The sequence below is a fragment of the Siphateles boraxobius genome, unplaced genomic scaffold (assembly GCF_051911475.1).
Source record: "Siphateles boraxobius isolate OS27281-9 unplaced genomic scaffold, OSU_SipBor_1 130, whole genome shotgun sequence".
Lineage (NCBI taxonomy): Eukaryota > Metazoa > Chordata > Actinopteri > Cypriniformes > Leuciscidae > Siphateles > Siphateles boraxobius.
The window spans coordinates 39,871,367-39,893,627 of NW_027508734.1; the positions used below are offsets into that span (position 1 = coordinate 39,871,367).

The 22,261-nt window shown below is 38.7% G+C and overlaps 2 protein-coding genes across 7 annotated transcripts in view; one reads left to right on the forward strand and one right to left on the reverse strand.

Annotated features, from left to right (window-relative positions):
- Positions 1 to 10,925, forward strand: part of map1aa (microtubule-associated protein 1Aa) — a 38,999-nt gene extending 28,074 nt beyond the window's left edge. The window contains exons 5-8 of one of the 2 annotated variants that reach the window (XM_077229432.1): positions 69 to 7,095; positions 7,201 to 7,433; positions 7,638 to 7,811; positions 10,249 to 10,925. In XM_077229432.1, coding sequence (XP_077085547.1) covers positions 69 to 7,095; positions 7,201 to 7,433; positions 7,638 to 7,793 — 7,416 coding nt within the window. In that variant the 3' untranslated portion in view covers positions 7,794 to 7,811; positions 10,249 to 10,925. Of the gene's footprint in view, positions 1 to 68; positions 7,096 to 7,200; positions 7,434 to 7,637 lie in introns of both variants that reach the window. The other variant, XM_077229433.1, reaches the window with a different exon arrangement.
- Positions 10,926 to 13,059: 2,134 nt separating this feature from the next.
- ppip5k1a (diphosphoinositol pentakisphosphate kinase 1a) overlaps positions 13,060 to 22,261 on the reverse strand; it is a 36,798-nt gene continuing 27,596 nt past the window's right edge. For 2 of the 5 annotated variants that reach the window (XM_077229421.1, XM_077229419.1), the window contains 4 exons: positions 17,924 to 18,103; positions 15,850 to 15,987; positions 15,586 to 15,699; positions 14,082 to 14,807 (listed from right to left, as the gene is read on the reverse strand). In XM_077229421.1, the coding sequence (XP_077085536.1) occupies positions 14,218 to 14,807; positions 15,586 to 15,699; positions 15,850 to 15,987; positions 17,924 to 18,103 (1,022 nt within the window). In that variant the 3' untranslated portion in view covers positions 14,082 to 14,217. Of the gene's footprint in view, positions 14,808 to 15,585; positions 15,700 to 15,849; positions 15,988 to 17,923; positions 18,104 to 21,550; positions 21,614 to 22,261 lie in introns of all 5 variants that reach the window. The other 3 variants (XM_077229418.1, XM_077229420.1, XM_077229422.1) reach the window with 3 other exon arrangements.

Here is a 22,261-nt window from a genome sequence, read left to right on the forward strand (position 1 = left end):
CATTTCCTTTTTATTTTTATTTTTTTTAATTGAACTTTTAAGAAACACTTTTCTTTCTTTCTTTGTAGATTAAAGATCTCTTAAACCAGCCATCCACAGGTCAGCAAGCCTGTTTGACTGTGTCCTGTAAAGGAGAGGGGGGCTGGAGCTCCCTAGGGTACGTACAGGACCAGAGCTTACTGAAGTACAGACTGAACCCTGAGCCTTTGTTGCCTGAGATGGAAGGTGTGAGCGAGTTCACAGAATATGTCTCTGATACAGTGGATGTTCCCTCTCCTTTTGAGCTCCTGGAACCACCAACCTCAGGAGGGTTCCTCAAGTTGTCCAAGCCATGCTGCTATATCTTTCCTGGAGGACGGGGCGACTCTGCTTTGTTTGCTGTCAATGGCTTTAATATTTTGATTGATGGTGGATCAGACAGAAAGTCTTGCTTCTGGAAGCTGGTCAGACATTTGGATAGGATTGATTCTGTTCTCCTTACCCATATAGGGGCAGATAATCTCCCTGGCATAAATGGACTGTTACAGAGAAAAATGGCAGAGCAGGAGGAAGAGAAGAGCCGTGGTTCAAATACCTATGGAGACTGGATGAAAAACCTGATCTCACCAGAGCTTGGTGTTGTGTTCTTTAATGTTCCAGAAAAGCTGAAGATGCCTGAATCCACGCTGAAAGCAAAGAGGAGCATTGAGGAGGCCTCTCTTACATTGCAGTACCTTCACAAACTAGGCATCAAACCTGAGCCTCTATATAGAGTTGTAAGCAACACAATTGATCCTTTAACACTCTTTCACAAGTTGGGTGTTGGGAAACTAGACATGTATATTCTGAATCCTCTCAAGGACAGTAAGGAAATGCAATTCTTCATGCAGAAGTGGGCTGGTAATAGTAAAGCTAAAACTGGCATTGTCCTGTCCAATGGCAAAGAGGGTGAGATTTCTGTTCCTTACCTCACATCAGTGACAGCTCTGGTTGTGTGGGTACCTGCCAGTCCAACTGAAAAGATTGTGAGAGTACTGTTTCCTGGAAATGCCCCACAAAACAAAATATTTGAGGGGCTGGAAAAGCTGAGGCATCTCGATTTCTTGCGATATCCAGTTGCCACTCAAAAGGACATGTCATCTGGAGCTCCACCTCCACTGATTAAACAAACTAAAATGAAACTGAGAACTGATAGCAAAGAAAGTCTCAAAGCATCCACTAAAATGTCTTCCACTACAAAAGCGAGCAAGAAAGAAGCAAATGAAGATATTGAGTCAAAGAGTGAATCTGTAAAGGAGAACTTGAAAGTTGAAAAGAAAGAGAAGAAAATGAAAGAGACTGTTAAAACTCCAAAACCACTGAAACCTAAGACGGCGTCACCCGATTCACTTAAGCAAGAGAAAAAGAAACGACAGAGAGAAAAATCTCCTAAAAAACATATCAAGGAGAGGGCAACTAAGATGGAGGAAAAGAAAGATCAGGAGAAGATAGACACAAAGAAAGAAAAAACAGATGTAAAAAAAGAGGGCATAGTTAAAAAAGTACTCAAAAGTAAAGAGGAGAAGAAAAAAGAAAAAGAAAAAATTAAGCCAGAGTTGAGAAAAATCACAAAACCTGACTTGAAGCCTTTCACCCCTGAGGTCAGGAAGACTCTGAACAAAGCAAAGGTTCAAGTAAAGCCTAAACCAGAAAAAACTAAAGCTGCAAAGGAGCAAGAAAACAGGCCAGCTGCTAAACAAGCTTCTGTGGTGAAACGGGAGAGTGATAGGTCCTTAGTCTCCTCCCCAGAGGACCTCACCAAGGATTTTGAAGCCTTGCGACTGGAAGAGGAGCTTTCCAAGCCCAAAGAGAGCAAAATACTCCCAAATCTTCAGTCTGCAGTGGACACTGTTGTCCCTCACATTGAATCTCCTGATGAGGGAATAACTACAACTGATGTTGAGACAGAGTCCCCTCATGAGGAGAGGGTAACATATGGAGCAAACACAAATAAACACCCCTCTAAAGCCACTGATAGATTTGAGGATGAATGTGCTACTACAGAAGATGACATAGAGGATGACTATACCACAACACTGAAAAGTGCTAAAACATCTGGCTTTGTGGAGATGGGTGAAGTAAAAAAATGGCAAGAAAATGCCAAAGGAGATAAAGAGTTTGAAATGAAACCCAAAAAGAGTGAAAGTGAAGAAGATGAGGATGTGATTGAGAAAGCAGAGCTAGAAGAAGCAGAGGATTTAGTTCACGAGACGGAGCTCAAGTACAAGTCAGACGAGGCTAAGAAAGAAAAACTTGGAAAGGACTGGGAGACAAAACAAAGTGACATTAAATCTACAAAGCCGCTGGGTGCTGCAGAGCATGTTTCTTTCATCCAAGATGAGACCATTCCAGGCTACTCTGAGACAGAGCAAACCATCTCTGATGAGGAAATTAATGAGGAGACAGAGGAGAGAATCCCACATCTTCAATATGATGTCAGCTCTTATGACATCTCAGTTCCTGATGAACCAGGGACTTTTGACACCATCCATGGCATGAAACCACCAACCATATCTGTTGCTTCTGATTTATCATCAAAGGGTTTTGCAGTAGACCAGGAGCCAGTTCTGTCAGCTTATGCATCCAATATAATTGCGGCTCCATTGGCTGAAGAAGAGCATATATCATCAGCCACTTCCATCACCGAATATGACAAATTATCATCCTTTGCAACATCTGTTACTGAAGATCAGTCTATAACATCTGTGACAGCACCACCTACTGAAGATGCAGGAAAAACCTCTTTACTCTTAGATACTATAAATAGTATACCATCGTCCGTACAGACAGATGCCACTCACGGAAAGGAGCACCTCCACTCTGCTGGAACTATATCTCCAACTTCTTCCTTAGAGGAGGACAAATGTTTTAAATCACCTCCTTCAGAGGAATATCTACCTATTGTGCCAGAAACTGAACCTACAGTGAAGGCTACAGTTCCCACAAATTATGAGGATGAAGAGGATGAGGAAGAGGATGAGGATCAAACACCAAATGTTGATATGCCACTTGGAAAGATCCATGAGGGTTATGCATCTGCTGCCATGCTCCAAGACATTGAAAAAGCTTCTGATAACTTTCCCTCATTGGCTGCACCTATTTCTCCTCCTGTGATGTATTTTGGCACACAAGAAAAAGAGGAAAAGGGACTCTCACTCTCTAAGGATGAATCTAAATTGGGCACATCTGATAAAAGTTTGTCCTTCTCACCAAATTTGCCTTGCACCTCAGAGACGAGTATTATCTCAGAGAGTGAAGAAAGATGCCTCAGCCCAGATGACAGCACTGTGAGGTTTGCCTCACCTACACAATCAGGTCCGACCAGCAGTAGCTACTCTCCCACTGAGGAAAGGTCACAAAAGCCACTGATTATGGACAAAGATGAAAAACTAGACAAGGAGACTTTTGACTCTCAGAGGTATATGACCCAAGATGCTCCTGCTGACAAAAAGTCTGAAAGTCTGAAAAGTGTGAAAATAATTGATGATGAAGTGGACCCTTTTGGAAAGGGGTTCTCTAGCACTAAAACTGCAATAAGTGACTCTGAAGAGGATGAAGATAAAGAGAAAAAGAAAGATGATTATTATGGAAAGGGAAGCTCTAAAGTGTGTGGTAAAGCTAAATACATAGAGGAGAGGGAGTGCACTTTTCTTGATGAAGAATATTCCAATCAGGCAACACTCCTAAAAGAGGAGAAGCTGTTTGAAAATGAGAAAGAATCTGTGGATAAGGAGGATAAACCACAAAATATGACCTACTTGGGCCATGAGCACAAATCCCAGATGCTCAGCTCAGGAGAGGAAGATGAAAGTGAAACTGAGGATGGTACTTACTCAAGCGTAAAAGAACCACAGGACAAGTTAGATTCCATGTCAGCAAACCAAGGAAAAAAAGATGCGTCATTTTCAGAGATAGATGACCCAAACGTGATCTCTAAAGACAGCGATAAAAGTGTCCACTTCAACTTATATTCCTTCCCAGAGTGTGAGAAAGGCCTCAAAGGGGAATTTGAGAGGGTGGTTAGGCAAGATACACCCTATGTCGGGAAAAGCTTTACATATTCTGATGTGTATGACAGTAAATCAAGTTCAGTGGATTCCTACTCTCCAAATCTGCCAGCTGAGCACACTTTTGATGATACTGATGTTACTCTAAAGAAAACAGAAAAGGAGGATTCCCTAGAATATTCCACTGGCAAAATTTGTAACTTTAAAGCATCAGATGCAAAGGAAACATCATTAGCTTCATATAGTGAAACACAAAGTGTCTACGGGACACCACAGTTTAGAGATAAACCTGAAGGAACATTCTCTGAGAAAATAAATAAAGTTGAAGAAAATACAATGGAGAAAACCTCACCTGCTTCAGCAGAGAGAGACCCCTTTTCAGTTAAATTTGAAAAGCCAGATTTCAGTGCGATGGCAGAGGTTGGTGCATCACAATCAGCCCATTATGCAGCTGACAGCTTCATCTCTGATTACAGTGCTAAAAGTACGAGTTCTATGTTAGACCAATCTACATTTAGCACAAAAGAAGTAATAGCTGGAAACATGAATATGTTCGCTGATGGAGAGGATGAGGATGAAGAGGACAATGAAGATGATGATGATGATGATGATGAGGAGGAGGAGGAGGAGGAGGATGTAAGTGATAGTGATACTGAGAAAGGTGCCAAAGACAGACAAGAGAAAGATGCCCAGTGTCCACTGACTGGTGCTATCAGCATTGTACCTACTCAATTCCAGGATGAAAAGAAAGACACCATTACTAATGACTACAGCTTTGGCTCTGAAACCTATGGGAAATCTCTAGGTTCATCAACATTTGAATCCACTCTAAGCCATGAGGGCCCCAAGGACTCATTTCAAGCTGCTAAAGGTGATGCCTCATCTTTCCCCAATGAAAGTCAAAAGACAATCTCCTCTGGATTTGAACATTCTTCAAGTGAGCAGAAAAATGAGTTTGTAAAAAATGATGAGAAATTTGTCAAGTCATATTTGCCCCTCTCAAATAATTCTGCTGAAGATAAATACTCTACTCACTATGATGGCAAAGATATTGAGTTTGAAAAGCAAAAGACACCAGATGCAACAGAGAAAAAAACAGCAGACCCTGTTTCATTGGGCATCGGTTACACAACTATGTCAGCCACAGCATACTCTTCTTCCTCTTCTTACAGTCATTCTTCATCAGCTTCAGCATCTCTGTCCACTAGCCACCAGTTTGGGGATGAGTTAGAGACTCCCGCCTGTACTGGAATAGAGTACTCATCTTTCAAAGATGAACATTCACTAGTAGTTGATTCACCCTTTTCCAGTTCTGGTGGGCAGGTTAAGGATGAATATTTAGAAGTGTCAGAGAAACTGACTCCTGCAACCACTACCGCTGATTCCACCCCTAGTCTTGCAAGATTCTCACCATTATCACCCTTTGAGGAGATCAAACCTGTCCCTCCACATACTGGTACTTGTATAAGTGATAAGAAAGATCCTGCTTATTCTACAAGCAATATCTCAGATCAAGGCCCACAAACTCAGTGCTTTTATAAGCCGGAGTGGGACGAGGACTCGAGGTTACAAGCAGAATTTGGCGCAACTGGACCTTATTCCTCAATCCCTCCGACCACACGGAAAGACACCATGCCTGAAGATCTGTATGGTGCTTCATCAACACTGACATTTGAGTGCCCTGAAAAACAGTACTATGAAGACACAGAGAGTAGTGAAGAGGACGATGATTATATGTATGAAACTGAACAACATAAACTTCAGTACCAAAGATCTACACTTACAGCTCAAGCAGACAAGAAAGACGCCACCTTTTCCTTGGGTGAGACAATAACAAAGGACATATCTTCTGGTTTGGGAGCCACCATCCCAGATGCACTTACCTCATATCCTTCCTCTTTCCCTGAGGCCAGAAAACCAGACACAACAAATGCAGAAGTTAGTTTGAGTGCACCAGAGGCTTTTGGTGGAACCAGCAAGTTGGGGATAGGCTTGTCAAAAACGGAGACAAAAGGCCAAGAATTTGATGTAAAGAAAATTACGAGTCCAGGTGAATGGGAAATGCAGCAGAAACGAGACATCTACCCAGGGGCATCCCCACCTCACTATCGACATGAAGATGAGTTTGAAGAAGAAGAAGAGACTGAGCCAGAGCACCCAGCCCGTCCTCTTTCCCTCTCCACAGACCAACCTTTCCAACCATCTTATTATGCAGACGATTCAAGCAGACACGATGATGACTCTGACTATCCTACAGATGTTGGTATCCGTCCACATTCATCCACAGCTTCCCCAGGCTATTCTTCCTGTGAGTACAAGCAGAGGAGAGGAGACACATCTCCATCATTTATCAACCCAAGCTTATGCCAAATTTCAAGTGACGAAGAAAATGAGGAACAGAGAAGCCAAGCATCTGATCAACAGCAACATTCTGGGAAGACAAGATCCCACAAACAACCTCGCCACCACTCTCACAGTCATCATGACGAGGACAAGGAATTGCAACACTTCTCTGGAGCCTTGGCTGCTGGGATTAGTGCCAGTGGGGAGGACACCCCTCCAACTTCTGTCAGTGAGCCGTTGCATTCCCAGTCAGATTCTGATGTTCCACCAGGTACGGAAGACTGTCCATCGATCACAGCAGAAAGAAACAATGCCTCTGATGAGGATGCAGATTACCTGCCTGTAGATAAATCATCTGGAGCTTATGGGGGGAAGCATTACTCATCTAGGTCACCTAATAAAAATCATGATCCCCTCCCATCACCAATGAGGGACCCTGCTCCTTATTCCCCTCACCCTGATGCATGTATGGTTGATCCCGAGGCTCTGTCAAGCATAACAGACAAACCAGTCAAGAAAGATACCAAAACAAAGGGTTTATGTAAATTAAGTAAGACAAAGTCCTCATCTCCTGCTCGGAAGACTGATGCCAGGCGGAAGAAGTCCCCATCCAAAGAACCCGCCACTCACACCACCTCTCTTAGGAAGAAGGACATGGATGATGATCTGTCAAGGTCAAGCCACAACACAGGCAAAGGCCTTGTCAATGGCCTTAAGAACAGTGCAGGTATGAACAAACATCTTCTATATGCAGATCAAGATGAGCTGTTGTTTTGTTTGACAACATTACACTGACTGCTAATTTTTGTGAATTTTAATTGTTTCTTAAAAGGTTCAAATTCTGCAAAATGCAGTGCAGCTGTGCCCCCTGGTCCTCCTATCTATGTGGATCTGGCCTACATTCCCAACCACTGCAGTGCTAAAAATGTGGACCAGGAGTTTTTCAAACGTGTTCGCTCTGCATATTATGTTGTGAGTGGAAACGACTCTAGCAGTGGAGAACCGAGCCGTTGTGTACTAGACGCCTTGCTAGAGGGAAAGGCACAGTGGGGATCCAATCTACAGGTATAATATTTCTTAATTGGTGTCTCTGTTTGTCTCTCTATAGATGTCAACATTGGAAGTTTGTAATTTGCTGATTAATTTGCTGGATATTCTATGGATGCTATGCATAAACAGTAAATTGGGGGTCAATTAATGAAGCTCACTGTGTTATTACTAATACTTTGCTATACTATTTCTCTTACTCTTACTCTGTACTATTTGTAGGTAACATTGATACCTACTCATGACACAGAAGTGACCCGTGAGTGGTATCAGCAGACCCATGAGAAGCAACAGGAGCTGAACATCATGGTCCTGGCCAGCAGCAGCACAGTTGTGATGCAGGACGAGTCATTCCCTGCCTGCAAAATAGAGTTCTAAATTCAACATGGCTCCCAGGTTCACATCTTTACTCTCAAATGGTCCATTACAGCCTTAATTGTAGTTTACTCACTTTTTATTTTTAACTTCCCATGGTTTAAAACAGCACATGTTGTCTATTGCCCTAAAACCCGAAACCTAAATTATCATTTCCTGTGATGAAAGTTAATAGAATGCAAGAGAACAAAAGGAAGACGTGCCTTCACTTTTCAGGGTGGCTTTTCCCTTTACGTTGTACAATACATGGGCTACATACATACATAAGGTAATAGATTTCTTGCTGAAAATTCTTAACCCTTAAATTTTGGGCCAAACTTGTTTAAAGTAGTTTTCATGGTCATATTCCCAGTCATAGTTTTATACAAAACAAGGTTACCAAACGAGTGTGCTAAATACAATAACAAAGTGGATGTATACTGTATAGCCTTGTTTACATTGATATTAAACTGAAGCACAAGTATACCTCTTTACTTATTTTTGAACAAAAGCACCAGAAAATCACCAAATACTGCTTCTCAACCGGATTAGATGCCCCTGCTTTCATCTGATTAGTTCATGTACACTTTCTCATTTCATTTAAACTGTTGCTTTGAGGGCCTGATTTATATATCATAGCTTCATCCTCTTACATAGCACAAACACACACTCTACATGTAAAATAATCTTCTATTAATCAAGGTTTCCCACATTCAGATACCTACTGTGCAAATGGCAATTGATGCTATATAACTCAGCAGATAGTTTAACAAATACCTGGGTGCTAGTATTTCACAAATAGGAATTTAGTTAACAAAAAATATGAAGAGATTTAAAAATAAATAAATAAAAATGCATATGCTGGACATGTAGTTGTGCTGCAACTTATGTGCTTTGCACAAAATGACTTTACATTCCTGACTTTGCTTTGAATTTGTATAGTAGAATGACAGCATCAGCAACATTAAATTAATAATAGTAATTAAAGATTGCTACTAGATCGGGACAAAATTCTGTTTATAAAATGAATGCTGAAAAACTAAAGAATAATGTTTAGATGGTAGGTTATTGGGTTATTGCCAGCACTAAATAACAGCGTGGAAGTATTGGAGTCAAATCTTATTTTCTCATTAAATGCTGTATAAAGTGTATGTTCACAGAGTTTATGATTATTTTTAGTGTTTTATTCCTAATTTGGTCCGATTTTGAAGAAAGTTTTTAGCACCTTGTAATGATTTCCCCTTGATTTCTATTGGTTATAAAATGTATATATGACAAAGTTGCATAATGTAAAGGAATGGGAAGAAAGGATGACTGAGAAAATGCAAGCCAAAGTTGCCGGCAATGGAAATGCATGGTATTCAATGAATACACTTATGTATGAACTTTTTTTTTAAATGTTTTTGCATAGGTTTATATGAAAGAACTGAGCTACGGATACTGCACTTAAACCTATTCCAAAACTGTTATTGTGTGTTTCAATTTTTTCAAAGCAAATTGTGGCTTTTATATGAGACATAAACCTTTATCTTAAACCGTTACTGCAAGACCTGTTGTTTTCCAATCAATAAACGATAAGGATATAGGTGACATTTTGAAATATAAAAGTCATTTCTTGATTCAAAGACTGGCAAGTTCACTGTAAATAGTGATTAGTTGACATAACTTATAAAAAGTGACGAAACCTGTTGCTTTAAAATTATTAAGTAATAAACTTAATGCGTAATTGAAAAAATTAAGTTATGTGAACTTGACAATTCCACATAACTTAATTTTTTCAATTACGCTTTAAGTTTATTTACTTAATAATTTGAATGCAACAGGTTTCCTCTTTTTTTTTTTTAAAGTTAAGTCAACTGATCACTTTTTACTGTTTATTATTTTTTTTGTCTCTCTGTTCAGAATCAGCAGTGATGGACAGAAAACATGCTGTCATAATACGCCCAGAATTGCAAACGTTTTTCTTAGTGCATTTTTTTATATGCAAGGTTTAAAAATATCTGATCATATGACACTACTGCTCTTGTCACAGAGTAGGATCAAAGATGAAAGGAATAATGATCTTGTATCATCGACTGATGGATAGAAAACTCTGTAAAAGTACTGTATGCACTGCATAAATATTACCATGAGGAACAGCCTGAACATGCATTTAAGTACTGCTATGCTTTTAGGTGCTTGGCTCAATTCATTCCTATATCAAAAAGGAAGGTTGTAAGTGAAAACCTTTTTTTTTTAGTTCCATTTGGGTCAAGATTGAATCTATAATATTCATACTGTTAACAAGATTTTAGTTTTTAGAATTCTGATTTACATAGTCTCTCTTATTGGTCTATAAGATTTGATTGTTGACAGAGAAGTCCATATTTACATCTTGACAAAATGACAGAATACTGTATGGTTCAGCAGACTCCTTTATATCTCTCTAAGGAACAATGTATGAGGATACACGGTTAATGCTTGCCTCTAATGTTTTAAGGTGCTGTAACTTTTGAGCTACTGGTTATTTGGTTGTGCTGCAGAGAAGTTAATGCGTGACATGGTGAAACCCAGATGTGACTTCGCAGTACCACAGAAAACTAAACAAACACACGTACCAGACTGCAGACTGCCAGATCAAGTGACTAGATCACTGATCACATTTTATATTCAAGATTTGTAAGTGTCTTGTGTGATTTATTTATTTTTTGAAGATGACGACTATATGTTTCGGAAAAAGTTAGAAAAATAAAATAGTCGTGATGTGCTGTGCAAAACATCCCTTGTTGAGCAATGTTGAGTTTGCCATCTCAGTAGAATCAAAAATGAAATATAGCATTCCAATGAGCCTAGCTGTTTAATGCATGTGATCTTAATTTCGAACTTGTATGTAATAGTTCATAGTTATATTAAATAAAGTACTATTTTAAACATATTTAAATGATAATTGTACTGAAAGGCAACTATATCCGGGCCGCGCTATCATTTCCAGCGTGCAGTGTTGTTAAGAAAATGTAGACTTGGATTTATTTTTCATTTTCCATGTTTTCATTACGTTTGCTTTTATTTTTCTCTCTCTGTATCTTTCTTTAAGCTCTCTAAATGAGTGTCTACAAATATATTGTAGAAAGGTAAACCTGATAATCACTAATAAAATATGTTAATGGAAAATATCAACAAGTTTTTGCCTTTCCTTGAGTCAGAATCATGGAATGTCTCCCACGAAAATCCAATACACTTTGGTAGCAATTTATTTTCATTGAAATAACACTTTTATTTCAATAGTCCACTTTAGACATTATACTAAGTAACTTTGCAACTACTGTACATGTCAACTTATTCGACTAACCCTATAACTTATAACTTACTAACATGTAGTTGCAAAGTAAATTATAGTAAGTAGAATGTTTAAAGTGGACCATCGGAATAAAGTGTAACCACACTTTTATTGTGCATTTACTTTTAAGTAAAATAAATTAAAAGTACATATGCCAAACATTATGTAGTTTTGTACAGTTATGTAAGTAAGATACCATTATAGTTTTTTATCAATATTTTGAATTACTTTTAATTTGAGTAAGTTTTAGTCATTGTGTCATGTTTTTGCCATGTCTCGTTTTTGTTATTGTAGTGCATCAAGACCAAGTTAAACTAATGTTTCCTTGGCAACTAGTTGAAATAAACAATTTAAAGTTTTTTTATAGGCTATGTTTTCTTTATTTCAGTTAATGTTAATTCAATTAATTATTTTATGGTTTTTACATATGTGCAATAGATTTTGAGATAAAACACTGAATATTGATTAAATTGAATACTTTATTTCGATTTCAAGACTGAAAAGACTCGTTTTGATTCGTTTACTGCAGTAAACAGCTTGAATAAAATTAAAGCAAAGAGTGTTCTAGAATTTTTAACACATTACTCGATTCAAGGGTTTGAAAAAATAGGGATCAGTAGGCTACATAGCAGCTTCTCGGCCGAAAAGCGAGCTGAATTCACATGACAATGACATCACTGTCTGGGTCACATGCCTATTTTCTTCTTCCCCTTCCTGTCTGTTTCTGAGAGAAAGGCTTGGAAATGAACCACAGCCTTGTGTTAAAGAAAACAAAAAGCAGTGCTTGGCACAGCAGTGGAGAAATGCCAACAATGCCCTACTGTTCAGTGATCCTAATCATATGGAAATAAATACATTTTGGATTCTGTTTGCTGGTGGGATTTGATTTCAGATGTATTACTAAATGCGTGGTACTATGAAGATGGTTGACCACGCGTCGTTGAAGATGTGTTTTGGTTGCAGTAAACAGGATGAAAACCCTCCAGGTGGTGAAGGATAAGAACCTCGCTGTCATGCCAACGAGTATGAGGATGAATTACAGTTCGGGATAATGATGCTTATGCAAGTGTAGGCTACACCTATTGAGACAGTAAATTAAAGTATTGAAAATATGGAAATGCCAGACCTTAGTGAGGAAAATTTGAATTGTTTTGTGGGTTGAAGTGAAATAAGTTAAATACAGAGGAACCTGGTGCTTGATTTTTGTATCTAATCAGTGCAGTTCACACATAAGAAGGTATAAAAATACAATGGTTTTCTGTAGACAATGCTATTTTTATTTGAAACACTAAATCAAAGTGGCATTTAATACTACAGCACAGACGGCATACAGCACCAACAGTACGACACGTTTGAGTTGAATCCATTAGAGGCAGATGCTTTAAAATGTCAGTGATTATAGAAACGGTTGTCAGTGTGCTTCGCTGGAATAATTCACAGACGCTGCTGGAGGTTGGAAGTGAAATGCTCGTCTCTAGATTCTAGAGGTCTTGCAAGCTCAGTGGTCCTACATCAGTGAGAGTCAGTTACTTTTACACACACATTCTGCATGCTCAGTAAACAACGTCCACCATCCAAGGTTTACTTAATGTTTTTATCCTAAACAGGTTCAGATCAAAAGAAAAACAGTACAGTATATGCTTCTGAAAAGCAGCATCTTTCTCTCTTTTTTTAAACAGTAAGCAGACAAAAACCTGTTTGAGTGTGTTTCATGGTAATCTCGGTGCATGACACTTTTCATTTGATTTCAAACAGGAGGGTCACGGTACAAAAAAGTATTTCATTTGTCAAAAAGGTGAAGCGAGAGAAATGTAGTTGAAATGAACACCACTATTTCATTATTTAAAATCGTGAGAGCACTGTATGTTTTACAAAAATAACTATAAAAAAACGAGACTTACTCATTTGCAGTCTCATTGTTAAAAGTAAGCTGCATATTAGTCAATAAATATATATATAGACTAAATATATATGTATTTTATAATGATTTAATAAATTATGACAGTGGTATAGCAAGCTTTGGCAAACAGTAATAAAATGGTAGCGTTAATTTAAAGGAATAGTTCACTAAAAAAAACAGCATTCTGTCATCATTTGCTCACTCTCATGTTCCAAACCCATAGGACTTTTGTTCATCTTCAGAACACGAATGAAGGTATTTTTAATTCAACTTGAGAGATGTCCCTCCATTGAAAGTAAATTTCACCTTTTAAAAAAGTAAAAGAAATAAGTATTCTGAAAACACATGATTTCTTTATATTATGAACAGATTTAATTTAGGCTTTTGTTTACATAAAAACATTGATTAATACACATACATAGAGCACATCAAATATGGAAAATGGAAGCTCAAACGTGCTTGAACCAATGAAATTTCACAAAAATACAACTTGAGCTCTATGTGTATTGATCAATGTTTATGTGTGAATAAATACCTAAATTAAATCGGTTCATCAATTATAAATTGCGTTTCTTCAGAAGACTTGATTCGCTCGATTCATACATACGGATTACTTTTACAACGTCTTTATGACCTTTTTAAAGCATCAAAGTTTCCAGTTGAGAGCCAGAAACTTGGAGTCAAGGGCCAGTCGGCATGAGAGTGAGTTTTTTCAGAATCTTCATTTTTGGGTGAACTATCCCTTTAATATGCATTTAGCTGTTTAAGTTCATTGTTCAATAGCTTGACTAAGTACTTCAGCAAACACAAACTAGTATCAAATATCACGTCCCTTTGAAAAATATCTTCCAGACCAGCTAATGAAGAAAAAAAATGCAGTCGTTTGGAGACAAGGAAGATAATATGTGCACATAAAAATGTTTCAGTGCGTCTAACAGCTTATGTTTGCTCACTGGCTGTACGACTAGAGTGATGCTTTACACGGGAAGCATCTCTGAATAACACTACAGAATTAAACACATGGAGAGTTTATTAAGATTTTTAACAGGAGCATCTGAGCTTCAAGTTCAAAAGGTGACAATCGCAGGGATGGCCTCCACTTATTCCCTTAAAATACGTAGGCGAATCCCACTTTGACTTGTTTGGGATTCTATGAAGGTCTGAGGCACTACAGCGAGAGCATGCTGGGATGGACGCACGTATAAGGGGGAGCTGCCCGGTTTGCGTTTCCTTCACGGCTCAGGCACATGTGGAGCTCCCACCTCCAGTGGCGTCCCGGGGTGTGGCAGGGTCCCCGGGCTCCCCCCCCACACATCAACCGTTTCCTGTGTATCGAAGAACTCCTCCGGCTCGTCGGGCGTGAGCGGGGTCTGGGCGCTGGAGCCGGCCTCTGAGCTGCTCTCTCTGAGCTCCAGAAGCACAGGCAGGGAGCCGGGCATCCCGCAAAAGGGCTCCGTCAGCGGACTGTCTGCCAAGAGAGAGCAGGGAGGAGCGGGCTCCGCAGGGGCCGCACTTGACACTTCATCACGGCAGGGGCTCTCTGTCAGACACTGGCCAGCAGAGTCTGTGCCGTCCTCTTCTATTTCACTGGGTTTCTCCGGGATGGGAGATGGTATGGAGGGGAGGAGGTCTTCAGACGGGAGGCTGGTTTCAGACGTGGAAGACACACAGTGGCTGTTGTTGTGAGGGGTCGGGTGGATCTCCTCGCTGCTCTGCGGTGTGAGTGTGATCTTCTCACTGAAGCTGAAGCGAGGAGATGTGTCAGCCGTGGTGGGAGACGAGGGGCCGGCGCTCGACACTGTACTTGAGGGACCACTGCTGTCTGCATGAACACACACACACACACACACACACACACACACACACACACACACACACACACACACACACACACACACACACACACACACACACACACACACTTATTTGGTCTATTCTGCAAAACAGGCGCCACTTGTGTCTCTCATACATATGTATGTTTGTGTAAAAAATGACTTCAGATGATAGTTGATTTACTGTGTTAATTAAATATATGTGCATTTAAATAGATGTTTTTTTTAAATGCATGAAGAAAAATCCAGAAACTTTATTCTACTTTGACATGTTTTTTGTTACTAATTCTATCATCATGAGGATGCCTTTTTGCCTGCTCATCCCCTGTTTTCACTACTCCTTGATGTATTGGCAAAATATACACAGTTTGACTTAAAAATTAAAAAATATATGAGAATTAAAAGCTAGCATTTATCTTTATTCTTTCTATTTATATGTTTTGGGATTTAAATGGACATACTGTATTATTAAAAGAATCAGCACTGTTACCAGGACTTTGTATAGTAAAGAACTGATCATTGAAATGTGTATATTTGTAGAAATCAACAGTAAATCCTTATTCTAAGAAGCAAAATCGTGAGCACGAGGCTGTCGTGTACTTCCAACCATGTGACCTTGCATAATTATATCCCAACATACGTGAAAATGTATGAATTTAGCTTGCAATGCTTTACATATGTTGGATGGACCAGATGTTTAACAAATATGATTGTCGTGAGTGCTGAGAGTATTCTCCATGTGAATTAGCTTAGGGTAGCAGTACTTACACCAGGGCGGGCGATCAGAGCGCTGGCGCATTGAAACAGAGGAGGACAGCACTCTGTGAGGCATGTAAGATTCCCCTGTGGGCTGATTCTGGGAGTAAAACATGGCTGAGAAAGCTACAGAAGCAGAGACAAGCAAAAACATTGAGGACACAAGTGCATCATATTACAGTATCAAAAGAACTGAGAGTGACCTAAACATATGCCATATTATTAGTCATTTCCTGGGTTACTTAAATCCATGTAGAGTGGTGTTATGGGTATCACCTCTGGTTGTCCTGGTGTGGGAATCTCCTGCATTCTCACACACGGCCGTCAGGAACTCGTTGACTTGTTTTAGTGAGAGCGAATTGTGAAGGGTCTCGAGGGGGTAGATGGATGGCACCATGGAGCAGCCTTCAAAACCTACAGATGAGAGAAAACAGTCCTCTATTCAGACATCAGTGTACACCCAAGAAAAACTCAAGTCTATAACCACTGAACCAATGACAATAGTCATTTCATCTACTGCCAAACCCTTGTTAGTGACAGAACCACAGACAAGAGTCACAGGCGGGAAACATTCAGACATACATGCACACAAACAAACCCACCTCATCCTCTTAACATCCATTCAAGACTTGGCACGTACAGTATTACATAGGAAATCTAAATCTACATTCAAAAATGAAGACTAATACATAATCTGGTAGTAATGTACACACGCACGCACGCACGCACACTTCAAGTAAAACAAGTTCCATTGTTAATTAATTGTTAGTCTCTATGCACTTCTTTTAGTTGGAAAAACCAAACTCTTAATGTAGGTGAAAGCAACACACGTAAATTAGGAGGGAGCTGGCAGAGACGTTTATAAAAACAGGAATGGATGTGGCAATGCACCTGCAGATCATCATTTAATCAGTGCATGAATTTTATTAAAGGAGTATGTATTTTATGACATAACATCACTTCTGACTATTACTTATGAAAATGGAGAATGTAAATAAAAAACAAGCAAGAGTATGATTATGTATGAAGTAATAGCATTTATGAGAGTTTAATACATTAATAATTTGGAAATTAATAGCTCACATTTGCAACAGATATTTACAATATTCCTTTTTCTTTCAAATCATATGCCACTATCATGCAAGTCAGTCACTGTAACTGCTACTTTGATACGTCAGAGAGTCGATGCCACTGGAAGCTGACACAGTTGCAATCAGATGCCACTGGCATGCATCTGCCACACAACACACTGCAGCAAACAGCAGCGAGAGATCACTCCTAATGCTTCTCCATCCTCTTCTCTGAACAGAGCTAAATTCAACATCAAAACATGTTTCAATCTGTTCTGTCCTCTTTCTAAACGCTGGTCTGAATAGCTTGCAAGAGTACCAGCACAGGTGACCTTCTTAAAGGCTAATTTATTCATTCAATCCATCTGGGACTGGTAACAAAAGTCAATAACAATCTTTTGTATGGTGGAATTAATACAAAAAAAGGGTAAATTGGTAAAAAAAAAAATGTTTTTTTTTTTTTTGAAATATCACCTACGCATTGGTGGAAAAATATTTCTTGCATGTTATTTAGGTCCCTTTCATTAGTTCATTTTCATTACACTACCATTTAAAAGATTGGGGTTGGTAAGAGTCTTTAATGTATCTGAAAGAGATCTCTTTTATTTGATCAAAAATAAATAAAAACAGTAATATTGTGACTTATTATTACCATTTAAAATACCTGCTTTCTGGATATATTTTAAAATGTAACTTATTCTTGTGATGTAAAGCTGAATTTTCAGCAGCCATTACTCAGTCTTCAATGTCAAATCCTTAATTTTGCTTAAAATGTGTGTGCAAACCATTTTTTAAAGATTTTCTTTAATGAATAGGGCAAAAAAAAGCATTTATTTTTAATTTTGTACATCAACATTTTGTAACAATGTAAAAGTCTTTCCAGTCCCTTCTGATCAATTTAATGAGTCCTTGCTGAATAAATGTATAAATTACTTTAAAAAAAAAAAAAAAATATATATATATATATATAACTGACCCCAAACTTTTGAACGGTAGTGTGTTTTTAACAAGAAACCAGCGTAGCAAATTAAACAGTTTTACACTAAGCACAAGATTTATGACAATTTATTTTAATTTTATTTTCCTGATAGCTCTAAAAACATATTCACAATCTACATAAACTTCATTAAGTTAAAGAAAAATACAAGAGCTGTGTCACTGCAAGCTGCTTTCCCCAATAACACAAGCATGCTTCAAACAGCAGAGGCGCTAGAGCAAAGCTGAGGCCATTACTGCAGTCACGGCACAGCAGGGCACGGAACGACCTCCGCAGGGCTGACCGTAGAGGTACTCTAGCGGGTCCTGGCCAGAGATTAACCAGTTGCGGAAGAGGCGGAGATGGTAGGAGCATTGATGAAGGTGGTGGGCAAAAGCACTGTCCAAACAGAACTGGTGGCCAATATTGGGGTCGGTGGAAAAGCGCCTCAGCAGCTGGGCTACCTGGTGCTCTTCCAGGGGTTCTGAGGAAGAAGAGGCAAAGCAGGGAAGAGAAGAGTGGGGTGTAGGGGTTGGAAAGCAGACGGGTGAGGAGGGCATGGGGTCCTCATGGGTACAGAGATTTCCGCTCATTACTTAGCATGCTATCAGAACAACTCCCCACAATAGGTCTGACAGCGTTTAATAGACACTTCTCCACATTTAAAAACACCTAAACAAGGGCCTGAGCAACTGGTCACCAGCAGGTAATCCCAAGCAAACACACAGCAGCACTTTTTTCCGTTGTAGTCCACCGCCTTCATCCACAAACAATGATGTACAGTTCTATGCACAGAGAGTAGTACCATCTCCTGGAGTCAGCATTCATCGCTTAAGGCACAAGACCACAAGGGATTCAAGGAACAACTCACTAAGCTATACACAGACATGGTCTACATTCCCACACTGACATCTAGAACTTCTAAACAGATCTACTTTTCCTCACACTGTGAGTTCTTCAGTGTGCACACTGTGTACACACAGTGGACACTGTGTAGTTAGCCCCAGTCGGTTAACTCAATCGCCCTGACTGGATTAAAGCTGCACAGTGGGATAAAGATCTATCATTACCTGAGCCAGACCACCATAGAGATGGTTTAACCGCCACGGCAGAAGTGTCATCCTGTGTGCCTGAAGTGAATACAGTGCTCAGTGGAGTCAAACATCACAGTCCGACTAGACTACTACACCATGAGAAGGTTACATCATTACAAAAAATATACACAAAAACATTGTGGTCAATACGATTTTTTTGTTGTTGATTTAAAAAAAAAAGAAAATAATACTTTTATTCAGCAAGGATGCATTAAATTGAGCAAAAGTCACAGTAAGGACATTTATAATATTACTAAAAATATACTTTCTATTCATCAAACAATCCTGATATTTTTTTTTTTACTTTCGACAAAAAAAAGTAAGCAGCACAACTGTTTTCAACACTAATGATAAACGTGTCTTCAGCAGCAAATCATCATATTAGAATGATTTCTGAAGGATCATGTGACACTGAAGACTGGAGTAATGATGCTGAAAAATCAGCTTTGAACGAGTACCAATGGAACAAATTACATATAATACATTAAAATAGGAAACAGTTATGTTAAATTGTAATAATTACTGTATTTTTTATCAAATTAATGCAGCCTTGATGAGCCTAAGAGACTTCTTTTAAAAATATTTAAAATCTATTTGACCCCAAATTTTTTAGTGCTAGTTTAAAGGCCATTTTTATACACCTTTAACATAGATTGTTGCTACTAATATTGTTAGACAAATGCCCCTTCTATTCTATTTGAATATTTGATTATTTAAAAATTGTAATTACTACATATTTAAATAATTTAAAAATATTACAAAAATTATTTTGTGTGTATAGTTTTGTTGTAAATGTTGCTAATGAATGCAGTTTATAACGAATCTTTTTACGAGCCGAGGCAATGAAAAATCAGGCTCAGCTACCTGAATGCATACTTGGCTTTCATTAGATCATAACCAATTGTTCCATCCAACACAAACACACATTTGTTCATAGTGTGCATTTTCTAATTACTTCAGTTGTTTTTATAGTAAATCAGTAAATTATATTTGCTGCACCCAACACAACTCGTTACAGAAACCTTTCGGCCTTTTTGGATTTTAATTAAAACATTATACAATCTCTTTATTAAGCCGTTTCATCATGTGCACCATTGGGAGGGGCCCACAATGAAGAAGACTGCAGGTTTAACTATCCTTGTGGTGACATTTGATACCCACCTGACCCACATTTACCGGGAAAACACAAAAGTATAATAATTAGGCTGAATGAATTTAATTTGTTTAAACTAAAGAGTGTGCACTCATTTCAGAGACTCGAAGGCAAGCGAGTATTTCTTATTAACTACAGAGATAATTAGGTTGGACGAAAGGCTCCTATGTGAAAGGCTTTGAGAGCTGGATGGCTGGGAATGTGTGGTGGGTAGAGAGTGTGGGATCTGGGAAGGAATGGGATTGTGTAGGTGGATCAGGGACCATCTTAAGCTTTGCATGAGATGTACTGAACATAATAAGGACTGTGTCCAAATACACCTACATAACACACTGCGGTAATTCACATCAGTTTACAAGTAGCTCTTTTGCATTGTTCTTGACCTTTGTTATCACCTCCATTCAGGTTTGTTTATGCTAGACAACATCTCCGGACATCCTTTTGATCACAACATATGGAAGACGATTCTTTTCCAGAGAGAGAAATACACTGATGTCATCTTAACCAGCATAACATAAACATGCAGATTATGCACAGCACATGTGCCTATACATTAAGTGTTGAGAACCACAAAAGACACTGGCTAAGAATTCATCTATTTCTACAAGTTTGTTAGGTCATTTTACTCTAATTAACTGAAGATTTCAATTTGAAAGAAATGCTAGTCATTTTTAGCATTTCCAAATATAATGGTCTCTTTTTCTGTAGACAGACTGTAGATGTAGAGCGCTGAGATTTTAAGCTGCCTCCCATGAAGAATCAAAGGGAAACAGGGTAAAATACTCCTTAGCTTCATAACTCAACATTCACAACATTTAACATAATTACAGTGCACAACCACACTGAATTTAAATAAAAAAGAGAGAAGATTAATGGGGTAAAAGAGTGTCAGGTGAACCACTTCCCCGAGAACAATCCCTGTCTACTATTAAAACCTGTCAAAACAGTGTTCATTAATACAAAAGCTAACAGGGGAAAGGTTTAATCACCAGTGTACTGTCCAGTAGTGGCACAGATTCATTATCTTGAATATCTATTCATAATTGTACACTTGAAAAAAAAAATCATCATCTTAGTATCTCAGTATTTTTTTTATAGAAATGATCACAATCTAAATTCAATTACTTTACATCGTACTAAATATTACAACTTGATTTCAGAGAATACATATTGTCACTTTATTTTTCTCAGTGAATTTACTAATTGTTTTTTAATAACTTAAGATTCATTATGTTTGAACAGCAGTGTATGTCAGAGAGAATATATTGAATTATGCAATTTTGCTTCCCAAATGTAAAACAAGACAAAAATACTGATATAAGAACATGATATTTTTTCGCAGCGTACTACACTCACCGCCCCACAGACTTGTGCACATACAAGCACAGGAAACACAAACACGTGCTTAAACTCATCCACACAAACAGTCAATCGTAAACTGATTAACATTGAGTCACTGGGTGAGAGTGAGAGTTGTCCGCAGGAGGTTTCAGATAGCGATAGTGGTATATGTGGAAAGGGTAAGAGGCTGGTTGAATGTTTAAAAAGATGGCAGAAATCACGTGAAAGAAAACAAAACCAACATAAATTTCCGAAAAGAAAATGGGTTCCCATTGGCATGCAAAACAAAGGGAGGTGGAGAAAAAGAAAAAGTGGAAATATACTTGAAGAGAAGCAGACGTACCATTAGTCGGATGCTTTGCAAACGACACAGAAAATCTCTTTACTGCCGGCATAGACAACAACTCTGAGGAAATAAAAAAGGTCACTAGTTACCATTTTTACAGTACACCTGTATAGGATGGGGATGGTGTTACAGAGCTGAAGGTGTGAGACTGTCAAGAATAGTAGGGTGAGGAGTGTAGTAGGGCTGGATTTCTACTGTGACTGCAGCAGGATACAGACTCAGAAACACTGGGACAGGAAGCAGGAAGAGCAGCGTTTTGTGTCTCAATGTGATTTACACTTTTAGCTAAAGAGTGAGAATGTTTCATATTACGAGGAAGATGTTAATCTCACAGATAGGTTCAACTGAGGCTATTCCTATTTAAGTAAAAAAAGAAAACGACAATAAGACGACAGATCTTTATCTGCTTAAATGTCTTCACAGAGTCGCCACAGTGAATGAGTGGATCTATTTATAACGCTTTAGCAACAGTAATATTTTGGGCATGTCACTTTATGGGCACTTCTCTGCTATAAATACAGAGGCCATCTTATCAGACGTCATCTCTCAGAACAAACAAAATGGTGGACAGAAGCATGAAAAGCTTGAGACAGTCAGATCAACCCCTCACCTATGTAATTTAAGCAGCTCTGAGAGCCTGCAGCGTAACAGCAATGCCTTCACAGGACACAACCACACACAACAGTGAAGACAAAGAAACTGGGGAAT